Genomic DNA, 13,194 nt, shown 5'->3' with positions numbered 1-13,194 from the left:
AGGAATGCCACTGCTGTTAGCAGGTGGAATTGGCTGAACAATTTAACTAATACCATACAACTGATAGGTTGGGTTTTGTGCATTGAGCAACTATTAACTTCCTTGAGGGGTGGGGAACAGGGAGGGATTGTCATATTTGGCGACATGTTCAGTACAACTTTTTTTCTTTCTTTTTGTTGTTGTTTAAAAAAAAACAACCCCAAACCAACGCAACCAAAAACCCAAAACCCAGCAGCCCTCCCCCAGGAACAAAACCCCCGTGCTGCGCAGCTGTGCAGTGATGGAGAAGCTGGCTGTGCTCTCTTCATGAAACATCTTAAGCCAGCTGGCAGAGCTCAGGTGACCGTTCTGGCTCTGTGAGGTTCTTGCATAACTCCAGGATCAATTAACGTTCTGTGACAGTTGGGGCACTGATGAAATGGCAGATGTTTGCGTTTTTATTGTACTTCCACAGAGGGTGAAAATACTGTTCCACTTCCCTCATCTTCGGACCTTTGTTAACATAAAAATAACTCTGATACATACATCCTGGAAGGACAGCTGTGGCTTATTTTTTAACTCCAGCCTCCTAAGGATTCCTTTACTCATTTCCGTGCATATTAACATAAATCTAGGGGAGAATGGGAAGCAGTGGAGTAGTCGCATGCTACCTGCCCATTCTCATTCTGCTAATTTTTAAAATTGATTATATTAGGGTATGAAGTTCTGGGACAAAGATAACACTTTTGATAGGTGCTTGCCATTTATTGAAAAGAAATCACTGTAATTAAATGATAGCAGAGTGGTGGATTAGGGCAAGGTGTACCAGCAGAGACTCGAGGAATGCACCCCATCAGTCGTGATGTGGATTTGCGATATTCCTGTGCACAGCATCTTCCTTCTCTTTCTTTTCTGATAATAAAAGGGAGATGATGCACTTACAAGGTGATTGGTGAATTATTTAGTTAATATTTGTTAATTGATTTGAACCACGACTAGATAGCATTCGAACTGTTAATGTAGCATTGGTATTATAGCGTTCTTCTTGCATCCTCCAAATCCATAAGGGATATTACTGCATCTTATTGTTTACATCCTCGGATGTGCTTTTGCCAAAGTGTGCACATAAAAGGCAGTTGTTTAAAATCTATAATTCTTTAGCAATCTAAGTGCATTGCTCCTTGTTTTAGTTTAGAAATTTGATATATGTGCTTTTATGTCTGTAAAGATATAATGGTTGTAAAAGTACTCGGAAGAATATTTTAGCATGGAAGAGCTACAGTTTTCCCTGGGTGCTATACAGTTTGATATGTTTTCTAGCTGACTTTTATAGCTGCTCATCACCATAATGATCAGTAAAATATTTTTATAGATATAGTTTTTTTTCCTCAAATACTGTTGCCCATATGCAGGTTGTACACAGTGATAACACACTTTTTGGCTAATGGAAGGTCTAAAAATGCTTTAAATATCTGCCGTCGCTCCCATTTTAAGAGATTTGTCATTTAGAAATCAGTTGCATGTATTGTTTTGCTTAGGGGAGAAGACACGTTACTTGGGGGGTGGGGGGAGGACAGACATCCGTATTTTGAAGATTTATTTATTTTTTTATATACAACATAGAATTTACTGTCATGATTGATGACAGCTTTGCTGTTGTAACTCTTGTGTCTCTGGACCACCAAAGAGCCTTGTTGCTCTAGGCTACTGACTAACAACAGGGATATACCCTGATTTATTCTGGTGTTTTCTCAACAATGACCTCTTCTTTTAGAACCAGACGGTCAAAAAACTGGAGGCTCGTGTCCAGCAGCTGACTGTTGAGGCTGAACACAGTAATTTACAACGTCAAAAATTATCTCAAGAGAAGGCTGATGCAGAACAACGTTACCAGGTGGTGTGCTCCGAGCTTCAGGAAGCAAAAGCAAGGTAATTAAACAGCGGTTGCTGTCTTTAACATGGAAGAATATGGGATTTCTGAAAAAAAATGTTATTAATTTTATTTCAAGAACTCAGTGAATGGCAATTGGCATTAGAAAATTGTCACAAAAATGTGTTAATTGATGTAAAAAGTCATTTTGGAACTGATCACAATGACCATCGTAAAGAGTGTGTTGTCTTTCCATTATTTATAAGCGTTTCATCCTGTTACAATGAGCTCATGGGGCAGGCAGACTGGCACACTCTGTAGCATTGATACTGAGCAGGTAAGATGCCAAACCATGAAAGCAATTTCCATATTCTCTTTGCTCACTCCTTGTAGGCACGGCTTACTTCAAAAAGACAAGGACCATATTATACAGGAATATGAGAAGAACATTCAGCAACTACAAAGTAAATATGATGTTGATATCAATTTTATAAAGCAGGAACATGCTCTCTCTGCAGCTAAGGTATGCTTCCATGTATAATAGGCACTAAAATGTTGTTTATTTTTTAAGTGATCTCCTCAATATAAATGTAAAGTTTATGAATAAATCCAAGGAACTGTTCAGTTCCCCAAGTTATTCATGTGTATAAATTTAAAAAAAAAATTGGGATTTAATTTTTCATTCCCAAATATGACTGAAAAATCATCGGAAGTTGACTGATCATTCAGGTGTGTGTATGTGTACGTACAGGTGGTATTTCCAGAGCTGATTCAGGTAAGTTACATTTAATATGCTGATCTTCTTTCTGCTGCTGAAAAAGTTCTGGGTACCAGAGGAACTCAGCACACTTAAAGACGTAATGTTTTCAATGAGGGATAATATTTTTCCCAGAAATAAACTGTCCTCCAGGGCTCTTTAATATGGAATATTATGTTAAACATTTTGTGTTCAATGAATTATTTTTAAATTCTACAAGCGTACGTTCCACCCAACATGTAATAAATCTGGTACGTTTCCGTAAAGACATCGAGTAGTATGCATAGGTAGATATATAGTATATATTTAATACCATTTTCAAGTTAAATAGTTGTAGGAAGGGCTTATGTTTTAAATACCATCTGCTAATCCTTAGAGCAATAGGACAAATGGGTCTTTTGCATTTATTTACTGGAATTCTGGGAGGTTTGATGATACTTCACAAGGTCTTTTTCCTTCTTTCAGTTGTTAGTGCCAAGGGGTTTTTTTATTATTAGTTGCTTTTTTGTGGTTTTGTTTACATTTCTAAGTTCACCAGATGGACAGAAGTGATGTATCCAGAGTTGTAAACTCACACAGGTTTTTTCCCCAAGCTGATAATTTTTTTTTTCCAGGCACCTTTGAGAAGTAAGTTTAAAAAAGGAAAAGATGTGTCTGTAGAGCTAATGAGGAATGCCACACAAAAATTCCTTTTTCTCTTAAATCCCTACAGGCGTCTGATGAGATTGAAGAATTACAGCGTAGTGTGTCTCTATTGAAACAACAATTACAAGATTCAGAACATCAAAGACAGGAACAGCTGAGGGTGAGCCCTGGATTCCTTACCCAAGAATGACCAGCCCTTTTGACTTTTCATTTTGACTTTTCATGCTATGGCATTTCAATAGCTCAGGAGAATAAATCCTTTTTCTCTTTAAAGATAGTTTTGTTATGTGTAGATATTTTTGCTGTTGAATTTATTTGTACATCAAAGAAATTTTAAATTATTATATGAAGTGGATTTTTAATTTTTATGGACTGTTCTATATAATAGCAAATGTGTGTGTGTTTAATGACTGCTTTGAAATGAAAGAAAAATGTGATTTGTTTATTTAGAATACACACCTCTTCCTCTGCAGGATCAAGAACACAAGCTTCAACAAGACAAGCTTCACTTGGAGCGTGTATATGAAAAACAGGTAATGGAAAATATTCCATCTCGTGCACATTTCCAATTTTGTTGTATACAGAAGGTAAAGGTTTAAATTCTGAAATCCACAAAGAATTAAATTTTAGAATCCAAGCATTTCACATGGGTTAGAAAAATAATTGGACAAATTCAAGGAAGATTTTAAGTGCAGCTGTTTAAGTACAGAGATATCGCCTCTGATTCTAGGTACACTTCATCTGAAAGCACTTTGCAAATGCTCTCTGCTCTTTTAGACGTAAACATCAATAGGTTTCAAAGTAAACTTCAATTCTACTGGCATTGGATGTTCAGCTCATGCAGTGTTTAGCAAGAGGGTGTGTTAGATGCCTGTTTAATTGGAAGGATGTGGTATTCAAACGTCTTTTCCAAATGTAGCAAATTTATAACGTAAAATAATGAATTGTGATCATAGCTACTTGTCACTTGGTAATTGCATTTAGAACATGAATTGTAGTGAGGTTTTGGTTTGAGTTAGTGCCTTCTGCTGTCTTGAATTTAGATACTTTTTTGTTCCAAAATATGTTTTTGGTCTAATCCTAGCCTACATTTGTCTTTTTAGACAAGTCATGGTTTTTATGAACGCTGGCCTCAAGAAAAGCCTTAGATTGGAATAAGATTGCAGGTCAAAATAAAAATATATCAGCATAATTTGGATATCTTCTAGCTATGGAAGTATAGTGGACATTGGTTTATTGCAATGCATCACTTCCTCTGCAGATCAACACAGATGAAATGTGGCTGGTAGTGTTTCCAGGCACCAAGTCCAAATGCCATTGAATGGCTCACACCTACACTATTCAACTTTAGGATGCTGGATGCATCTGTATTGCCTCTCTGCAGTGGTGCCTGTCCTGCGTGAATATGCACAGATGTGAAGTTGTATCAGTAAACAAGAAAGTAGAGCCATTATTTTCAATAGATAACTTTACAGCAGTTGACCTGTTCATACATTTTCATGTAGGTATTTTCAAAATGAAATGTTTTAGAAAGGAGGAGACAAAATACCTGTGAGTCATATATGGATATAAATCCAAAAAGTAGTATAGATTAGCCCATAAAATACTAAACCAAGCTTGCCTTCAAGTAAAGGAATCAAGAAGCCTTTGGTGCAGTCTGTTCACTTAAGAACCTCCCCATTATCTAATAATCTTTATTAGTCTACAGTGGCTATTGCCTGCTAGGATATTTAAACATCAAACAAATAATGGGTAATAACCCTAAATGTCACTGTTTGTTTTTTCCTGCTGAATCAGGAACCAGTTAGGCTAAATGGTTTTACAAGCAGAGGAAACACCTGCTTTTTATAAATAATCTACTGCTTGTTTTCCAAACATTCAGCTGAGCGTAAGAACAGTGGCAGGTTATTCCTCAGGGCCACTCTCCAGCCAGCTGTTCAATATATAGATAATTTTTCTGGGTTTGCTAATACCTTCTTTGCTCTCTGATACACAGCGCATGGGTTTGGAGGCTCGTTCAAACCAAGTATTCAGGCTTCCATAAAAACACCTACATGGAACTGTTTATGGTACAGAATCTCTGAATTTGATTTTTTAATTGGACTTTACTCTTACCCTTCTGACTATACACATACAGAACACATTTCTCTTTATTGTAGTGACTTCATAGAAGGTCACATTGCAAATGATTGTAGGTGAATAAAGGATTTCCTGTGCTCCCCATCCAATAAAGAAAAACATGCTTAGTAGGTCTGATTGCCGCGTTGTCACTTGAGCAGTCCTAAAAGGAAAACAAACTTGTATGTAATCTGTCTGTGGCAAAAACTATTCTGAAAACCCATGGTTTGGATCGTGCCTGGAAGGTTGCCAGACTCTGAATCTGCTTTCCTCTCCTGGTCCAAAATGTTAGGCAGATTTCTATATGGTTTCCTCTACTTATCTAAAGAAAACCTAGTTCTTTTTATGTAATTACTGATATTTCTTTATTCTAGAAAGAGTTTTCATTTCGAGAAGAAAAATAGCTCAATTGGCTATATTATCATACTTCATCTCTCTGTTAATCCTTATTCTTGCATTTTATGTAATTTTAGAGATGGTTGTCTATATCAATGCGAAAGAAATATGTAAAATAGTCTTTATAACTTAAGATAACTTTTTTTTTTTTAATTAGACTTTGTTTTAGCTAAAATATGGTATTTTTTTTTTTTTTCCTTCAAATGGTAGATTCATGGCATCCGGAATGATCTTGATAAAGAACGAGGAGATGCTCAAAAGCAAATTCGCAAACTGGAAGAAACTCTGAAGTAAGTGAATATGGAATAATTGTTGAACCATCCCCAAATTTTTAGCCATATTTATTAAATAAACTTATGCTATATTTCATCTAACTGCCTTCTGATGATCTGTCTGGACTATTTTCCCATTGTAAAGCTGCCTCTTCAGGGTTTTAGTCAGCCTTAAAAATTAAAGTAAAGCAAGAACCAAGCCACCCAAATTTCTTGACTTTCAAGTGGTAGGAATAAAACAGAATTGAGGTTAGTGATGTCAGCTGGTGTTACCCTGTCAAACAAATTAAATCGGCTTCAGTTTAGAATGGACACCTAGTAGGCGAGTAACCCAAATCAAAGACTAGTTGCTTTGGACTATTTTAGAGGAAGGGATAAATTGGAAAGATTTATTTTTTACTTATTTATTTAAATGATATTTTAACTCAATTTAGTGTACTTGTAGGTTTTTAAAATATCCTTAAGTTACAACTTTAGTGTGGATTTTTTCTCTTTGATACCACACTTTCCTGTGTGAATAGTAATTTTTCAAAGGCAGCTGAGGTTCAGAGAAATGGTCTACAGCAAACAGAAGACGCTTGTCATTAACTAACTCGGAACAGCCTTTTTGCTGACCTTGTATGTTAAAAAACTACTCAGGATGCAACAAGTTTGATGTTTTCTGAGCGAAGGAGTGGTTTACATACAGCAGATGCACATATGACAAGATCGACTCTTGTTATGCTGCTTCCATTTCTGATTATGTAAAATATTATTTCCATATGTTTATCCAGTTTAAATTCAAAGTTATGGAAATAATTTATAGGGAAAATAGATTATTCTGAAACAAACCAGAAGTTATTTGCTGAAACTACTCAGTTAAATGTTACAATACATCTTATCTAGGCTGATAGAGGCATTGTGAAGATGGTTTTATTCAATAAAAGTCACAGGGCTGAAGTCTGTATTCCTTTTTTTCTGTAATCTCTGAGGTATCTGGCATCAACAGAGCCATCTTAAATCACTACAGACATTAATAAAAGCTCTAGCTTTTAATCTTTAAATTCTTTACACTGACTATTATTTATAATTTTAGGGAGATTGAATATTTATCAGCTAAATTTAATCTTTTAGTAATTTAACGTCTGATTCATTGATAATGTAGTTGCATTAATTATCTTCATGGCTTTCAAATAACATGTCAGCTTGCACTTAGTTATGTTAATAAAAGAACTCTGACTTGACAGTCCACTGCCTGCTCAGAATTTATTCCCCGTGTGGGTGCTCTCATCGCAGAGTAAACACGGTAGTGTTTGTAAAGTGGGTTAGCGTGCTGTGGATTTTGAACATTTGAGTTATCAGCACTGTGCTGAGAAGCTCTGTGGATAGCTGAAATGGCCTCAAGTTACACCAGGGAAGGTTTAGGCTGGATATTAGGAAAAATTTCTTCACTGAAAGAGTGCTCAGGCATTGGAACAGGCTGCCCAGGGAGGTGGTGGAGTCACCATCCCTGGAGGGGTTCAAGAAACGTGTGGATGTGGTGCTGAGGGATGTGGGTTAGTGGGTTGGGTGGGGTTGGGTTGGACTTGATGATCCTTGAGGTCTTTTCCAACCTTAATGATTCTATGATTCCTCATTCATTTCAGATATTCCCGAGCTGTAGTTAAGCTTGGGTTTAATGTTTGGCTTAGGGGAAGGGTTTGAAAGACTGAATTTCCAAGAGCCCAGTTGCCTGGGGGATGCTTCGTGACCCACAAATTGAGATGATGGTGGCAGAGGCCAGTCCCAACCCTGTGCTTTGTGTGAACGGGTCCTTTGGCCAAAACTGGGGATGGGTCAGTCTCTGGGATCCAAGAGCCCTGGAGATGGCAAGACGCAGGTTAAAAGTACGTCTAGACTATTTCCCTTGCAGCAGGTGGTTAATACCTGCTCCCAGTTTACAAAGGGTCTTCTAATATAAGCTGCTTCCACTCATATTGTACTTTTCTCAGGTCGCTTCCATGTCCTATGGCACTCTGTTTCGGATATGCTTTACTTTTTTTTTTTTAATTCAAGGTGTTGAAAATAATGTGGTGATTTTTCATATTAAATAATATATCTCTCCCCTAATTTAAAATGGAAAATGTTTTCATTTGGGAGAGAGCTTACTCTCTAGTAGTGGATCCGTACCACTGTTCTGGTGGTTGGTTTATACCAGTGATTTGGGGTTAATTTTAAGATTAGTAATAGAATTAGTAATGCTAATAAGTAATTATTTTGTAATTGAGTAGAAATAAAAATAATCTTTCATCCTTGTTTTCATCTGGATGGAGGCAGAAGTTGTCAGAATCATCCTAAAGATTGAAAATATTGTATTTACAGCAACATAGCGCCCTAGTCTAAGCCCAGCATATGTTCTGCTGGTGGGCTTTTCCGGATTTCAACTCTGGTGCAAAACCTCTGTGTCTTTCATCTGTACGTTTCTGAGCAGGGATGTGTCGGTGCGTGTGAGTGTTAAGAACAAATTCACATGCCCAGAGCAGAGGGACTGCTAATCCTGCAAGGCTGACGTTCTGGAAACCAAGCCGTTCATTCAGTATCGGTGTTTCTGGACAATATTAGGATTTTACATGTATATATATGGTATGTACGTAAGTAAAACATAAGCAGTAATATTTTTGTGTCAGAAATGGATGGCTTCCTTATGGCTTTTTTTTTTTGTTTCCCATTGCTGCAAAAATTAGTCGTTTTAACAGTCTCCTGCTATTAATATGGATCCACAAGTTCCAATGTTTTATGTGAACACGCTTTAGTTTTCTGTATTTTTTTTTTACAATTTGCAGAATCGAATTAAGTAATTACAAGCTAAGACAGACACAGTAAACCTTTAGAAAACAACCTTGTCTTCCTTGGGATGGGTGAAAATATGGTTCACCATCTTCCATGGAAACGACGCCCTGTGGAGCTGCAGCTCAGAACCCAGTGGGTGCGTCAGCGGTTTCTCATAAACTGCTTTGATCTGAATGCACTTTGATTCCGAGATGGCCACAGGATTATTTCTTGAGTAGCGAGTCACCTGCAAACACATAGAAAGGGAAGTGGCAGGAATTTCAGTGGAGTTTATTATTTTTTTTCTTTTTTTTTTTTTTTTTTTTCCAGTGGTGTGACCGCAAACAGTGCTATTGCACTTTCAAACATATCCACACAATGCATAATGAAAGTGATTTGAGACATTGTGTGGAACAGGAAAATGCTCTTTTCTGAAAGTATCTTTCCCTTCAAATAGTGTTACCACAGTTTTAATAATGAATAGGGGTTTACATAGTTTATGGAAGGTGGTGGTTTTTTTTTCTTCTGAAGTTTATGGTCTGTCTGAAACCAATCTTTTGCAAAAGAATTGCTCCAATACTCATGACTATTGGTGGTGAGTTGTAAATACAAATTTGGTATTTAGTTTAGCAATACGTGTCGTAGGCATTGCCTAATAGCAAAAGTCCCTATAGGGAATGCCCCAAGGATTTTTCTAGAATGTCATTTAAGCTGCATTTATGTAATAACAAAGTGTTCTTAAAAAGCTTCTGTGTAATTACTTGGGGGGAAAGGTTGTTCCTCTAATCCCTTCAGCTTGGTTGCATAAAATATGTCATGAGAGTGGGTTACAAACAGGCTAAATCTCTGTGGTTCTTATCTCTCTTATTTTGAGTAGAGCAATGGGAAATAGAGAGGTATAGTTATATTACAATTTGTCACTCTACAGACTGAGCTGAATACAACAGAAAAAAAATCTGTGTCCATTCGTTGCTGAAGAAATTATATAGAAGAGAAGGAAAAGTCTTGCTGACTTTCTACAACACTTGTCCAGGGTAGCTCTCAATGTGATCCATCGTCTTGCTCTGTGAAATTTTGACACTTATTTATTAAAAACACTTATTTTGCCTCTCCTAATATTTTAATATCCAATTAATTAATAATTCTAATTTACTGGTTTTTTTTATTTTGCATTTTACTGAAGAATTGAAGCTTAGAGACTTGTTGCAATTTAGGGAACTGGAAGCAGGCATGGCCTTGATGTGGTTTAAAAATAAGGCTGGGCCGTGTGTTAAAGCCTCTTTGGCTGTTTTATTTTTTATTTCAGTGATCATTTTTGACGCAATTTATCTAATCTGCACTTGAGTAATGTCACCAACAGTAGTATTGCAGGTGGAGGATTTACGTACTTTTCTAAAGACCTAACACAGAAGTCGAAAGACCTCTTTTCCACAATAAATAATTGTGTTTTTAAAACATTTAAGTATTTAAGCTCCCTTCAGTCTGGAGCTGTTCTGCACGTTCTCTGTGAAGACTCTTGCTGTGTCTATAAGTACCAGGTTTTAGATACTCAACAAAAGCTCTGAAGTTGTATCTCACTTATTTTCATAAAAAGATGCAAGCGTTCTGAGCTGTCAGTGCCTCAGTTTGATGTGTCGGTCACAAATATTACATTATATTTCTTTTCAACAGAAGGTGTACTAAATAATGACCTCTGATATTAGCCCTCTAAGAGCAAGAGGAACCCTAGCCCTCTGTCTATAGAATTGTTTGAAGACATATTGAAGGTACTAATTAAAACAAAATAAATTCATTTTTTACTGTTTCTTTTCATTCCAAGCTACAGACTACAGTCTTCCTAGTCATTGCAAAAATTTCAGAAATCATTAAAGTAGTAATTTCATGTAACACCGGTGAGAGTGCATGTCCAGTGAGGACCTTGGAGATGAGAGATATATATTACATTCACAATTTAAATATTCAGAATTTAGCGTTAGCAGGATAGTCACAGCAACGACCCTGAAGGCTTCCCGTGTGAGTACTGCAGTTCAGTGCGCTGTTTGCAGCCAGCAGAAGTGCACGTGCCTCAAGGCTGGCCTCGTTTATTTGCTGATAAACAGCGAAACTTAGAACATTGTTGCTTAAGATCAGAGGTAACAATCTCTTTTGATGATCCGAAGAAAGAGCAGAACAGCCATGTGCGTTGTTCGTGTTTATATACTCCACCAGCGTACGAGGTAGAGCTGCCAGCCTGACCTACGTCAAGGAGGATGTCGGGTGTACGGGAGGAAACATTTGGTTTACAGCAGTTAGTCTGAAGTCCATTTCTACGTTATTAGAATCATAGAGTCATTTAGGTTGGAAAAAAACCCTTAAGATCAAGTGCAACCGTAAACTGTAAAATATTATTAGAAAAAATATATAAAAAGCTAAAGATGAAACAAGGGAGGACTTGATTGTATAAGTAGTTCCAGGTTTTCTGAAGTGTCAATACAGCGTATATTCAGACCGCCTCCGAAGTAATGTGGGTTTGTTTTTGCCACTTCCATTCTGGAGTCCTAGTAGCTTTATGGACATAGAAAGTTTGTCCGTCTCGAGGTGGAGGTTTTGGAATGAACTATAAATCTGTGTAAGAGTTGAGGCTGTTGTCATCTGTCACCTGCAGGGAGGTGCACACTGCCTTGCTGCTGCCGGTTTCTCGGGGTGATGGTTGTGATGGTTCCCATACTGGAAATAATGATGGGATCGGATTTAGTGCTTTTTGGTTTGTGAGTCTCATACACAAATTAGTATCTCGTTATGCTACGAAAATATAGCTTTTCCGAGTTCTTAATTCTTCGATTGTGTAGTGCGATTGAAGGAAACAATTTTTAAAGTGTTATGTTAGGAGAAATGAAATGAGCTGTTACCTCCGCGGGTGCAGACGTTGTAATTGCACATTGACGTGTCGGGGAATGCGTGCGCGCTCTCTATGGTTAAACGCTTTATAACATTCTTCCTCTCAATCTTTGCCTTTTTTTTAAACCTGCCTACGGAGCCAGATCTCAGCACTTTGCAAGTGGTGATGATACGGAGCAAATGTTTAGCAGCTGGCTTATTGAAAGTCACTTAATAAAATTGTTTGTTTACATAAGGAACTAGCAACACCTCTTTTCTCTATGGCTTCTCTACCCCTCATCTGAACTTGTTTAAAACTCTTCTGGGGAAGAAAGAGGGGCTAAACTTTCCAGAAACCAGCAGAGCTGCTCCTATCTATGAACAGATTTGTATTTTTACAAGAGTTTCTAAAGCACGCCCGTGCACCTTTCACAGGATTAGATGGCAGAGCAAAGCGTTTCAAAGCCATCTCAACCGAAGGCGTGTTGTGAAGGTGGGGCATAGATGTTCAGTAAAATAGAGAAATAAAGGTACTTGTGTCCATGCACGTATTTTTTCCAGGAATGCTTGACGTGACAATCAAGGAAAAGAAGCTGATTTCTCTTCGGGGATGGTGCCGTGGAGTTTCCTCACTGTAGACTCCAAGAGACTTATTTTGTTGTTTTTTATTATTCCCAGTGCGATAGCTGTGTCAGTCCTTTACACCTCCACTTGCTGACATTGGACTCTACTATTTCTAGGGACTTTGTTGAGTGTAGTTCAGTGATACCAATATATATTTTAGATTTCAGATTTTGTGTATAGTACAGTCATTGCTACTACAAGATTTTGTTTCATTGAAAATATCTGATAAAATGCATTTGCTCTTGTATTTACTCAAACAGGTTGGAAAATTGCTGTTTTGGGAAAGAAATAACAATTTTACATACCAGTTTCTCTTCTTGAATTCTTATTCATTTCTTTACTCAGAGGTCTTCTACTTGTCATCTCCTGGTATGGTTTGCAGGTCATTGATTTTTCCCTTCTGAATCGTTTGTTCCCTACCTGACATCGTCACAACAGAGCTGGAGCTTTGCTTTGCCTTGTCCTGGGGTTTTAGACTTAGTGCTGACACTTGTTAACCCGTAACCGAATGGCTTTGATGTCACACTTATGCAGAAGCTGGTGTCAGTACATTCTGCAAGGAGAAATCTAATGATAATTGTACGTCAACTTCAGCCCGAACTCTTGACGAAGGGGTGTCTGGGTTGCAGCTCCGCGGAGGTTCCTCCAGGTTTTGCTTCCACAGGGCTTCCATCTGCTCTGGGCTCTGGCGCCGTGGAATGACTTGAGTTTGTGATCCTCTTATCATGCTGTCATGAGGATTTTGTTGTTGTTGTTGTTGTTGTTCTGAGACCGCGTGTCCGCCTCCAGCAGGCATTCTGCCTGGTGTTGTCCCCAGTTCCCTTGTGTTGGTGAAACGGGGACAAGAGAAGAACGGGAACAGGATGAGATGGTCCCTTGCAGTATCTCTG

General features: G+C 37.7%; 1 protein-coding gene across 1 annotated transcript in view; it reads left to right on the top strand.

The window, feature by feature from the left end:
• The window catches only part of CEP112 (centrosomal protein 112kDa), a 164,719-nt gene that overhangs the window by 38,210 nt on the left and 113,315 nt on the right, over positions 1-13,194 (top strand). Inside the window, exons 12-16 of the mRNA XM_010086425.1 lie at positions 1,754-1,908; positions 2,243-2,372; positions 3,319-3,411; positions 3,725-3,784; positions 5,976-6,055. Coding sequence (XP_010084727.1) covers positions 1,754-1,908; positions 2,243-2,372; positions 3,319-3,411; positions 3,725-3,784; positions 5,976-6,055 — 518 coding nt within the window. The remainder of the gene's footprint in view (positions 1-1,753; positions 1,909-2,242; positions 2,373-3,318; positions 3,412-3,724; positions 3,785-5,975; positions 6,056-13,194) is intronic.

This window comes from Pterocles gutturalis, unplaced genomic scaffold (assembly GCF_000699245.1).
Source record: "Pterocles gutturalis isolate BGI_N339 unplaced genomic scaffold, ASM69924v1 scaffold4436, whole genome shotgun sequence".
NCBI classification, from domain to species: domain Eukaryota; kingdom Metazoa; phylum Chordata; class Aves; order Pterocliformes; family Pteroclidae; genus Pterocles; species Pterocles gutturalis.
The sequence above is the reverse complement of the archived record's forward strand: the minus strand, read 5'-3'. Positions and strand labels throughout refer to the sequence as shown.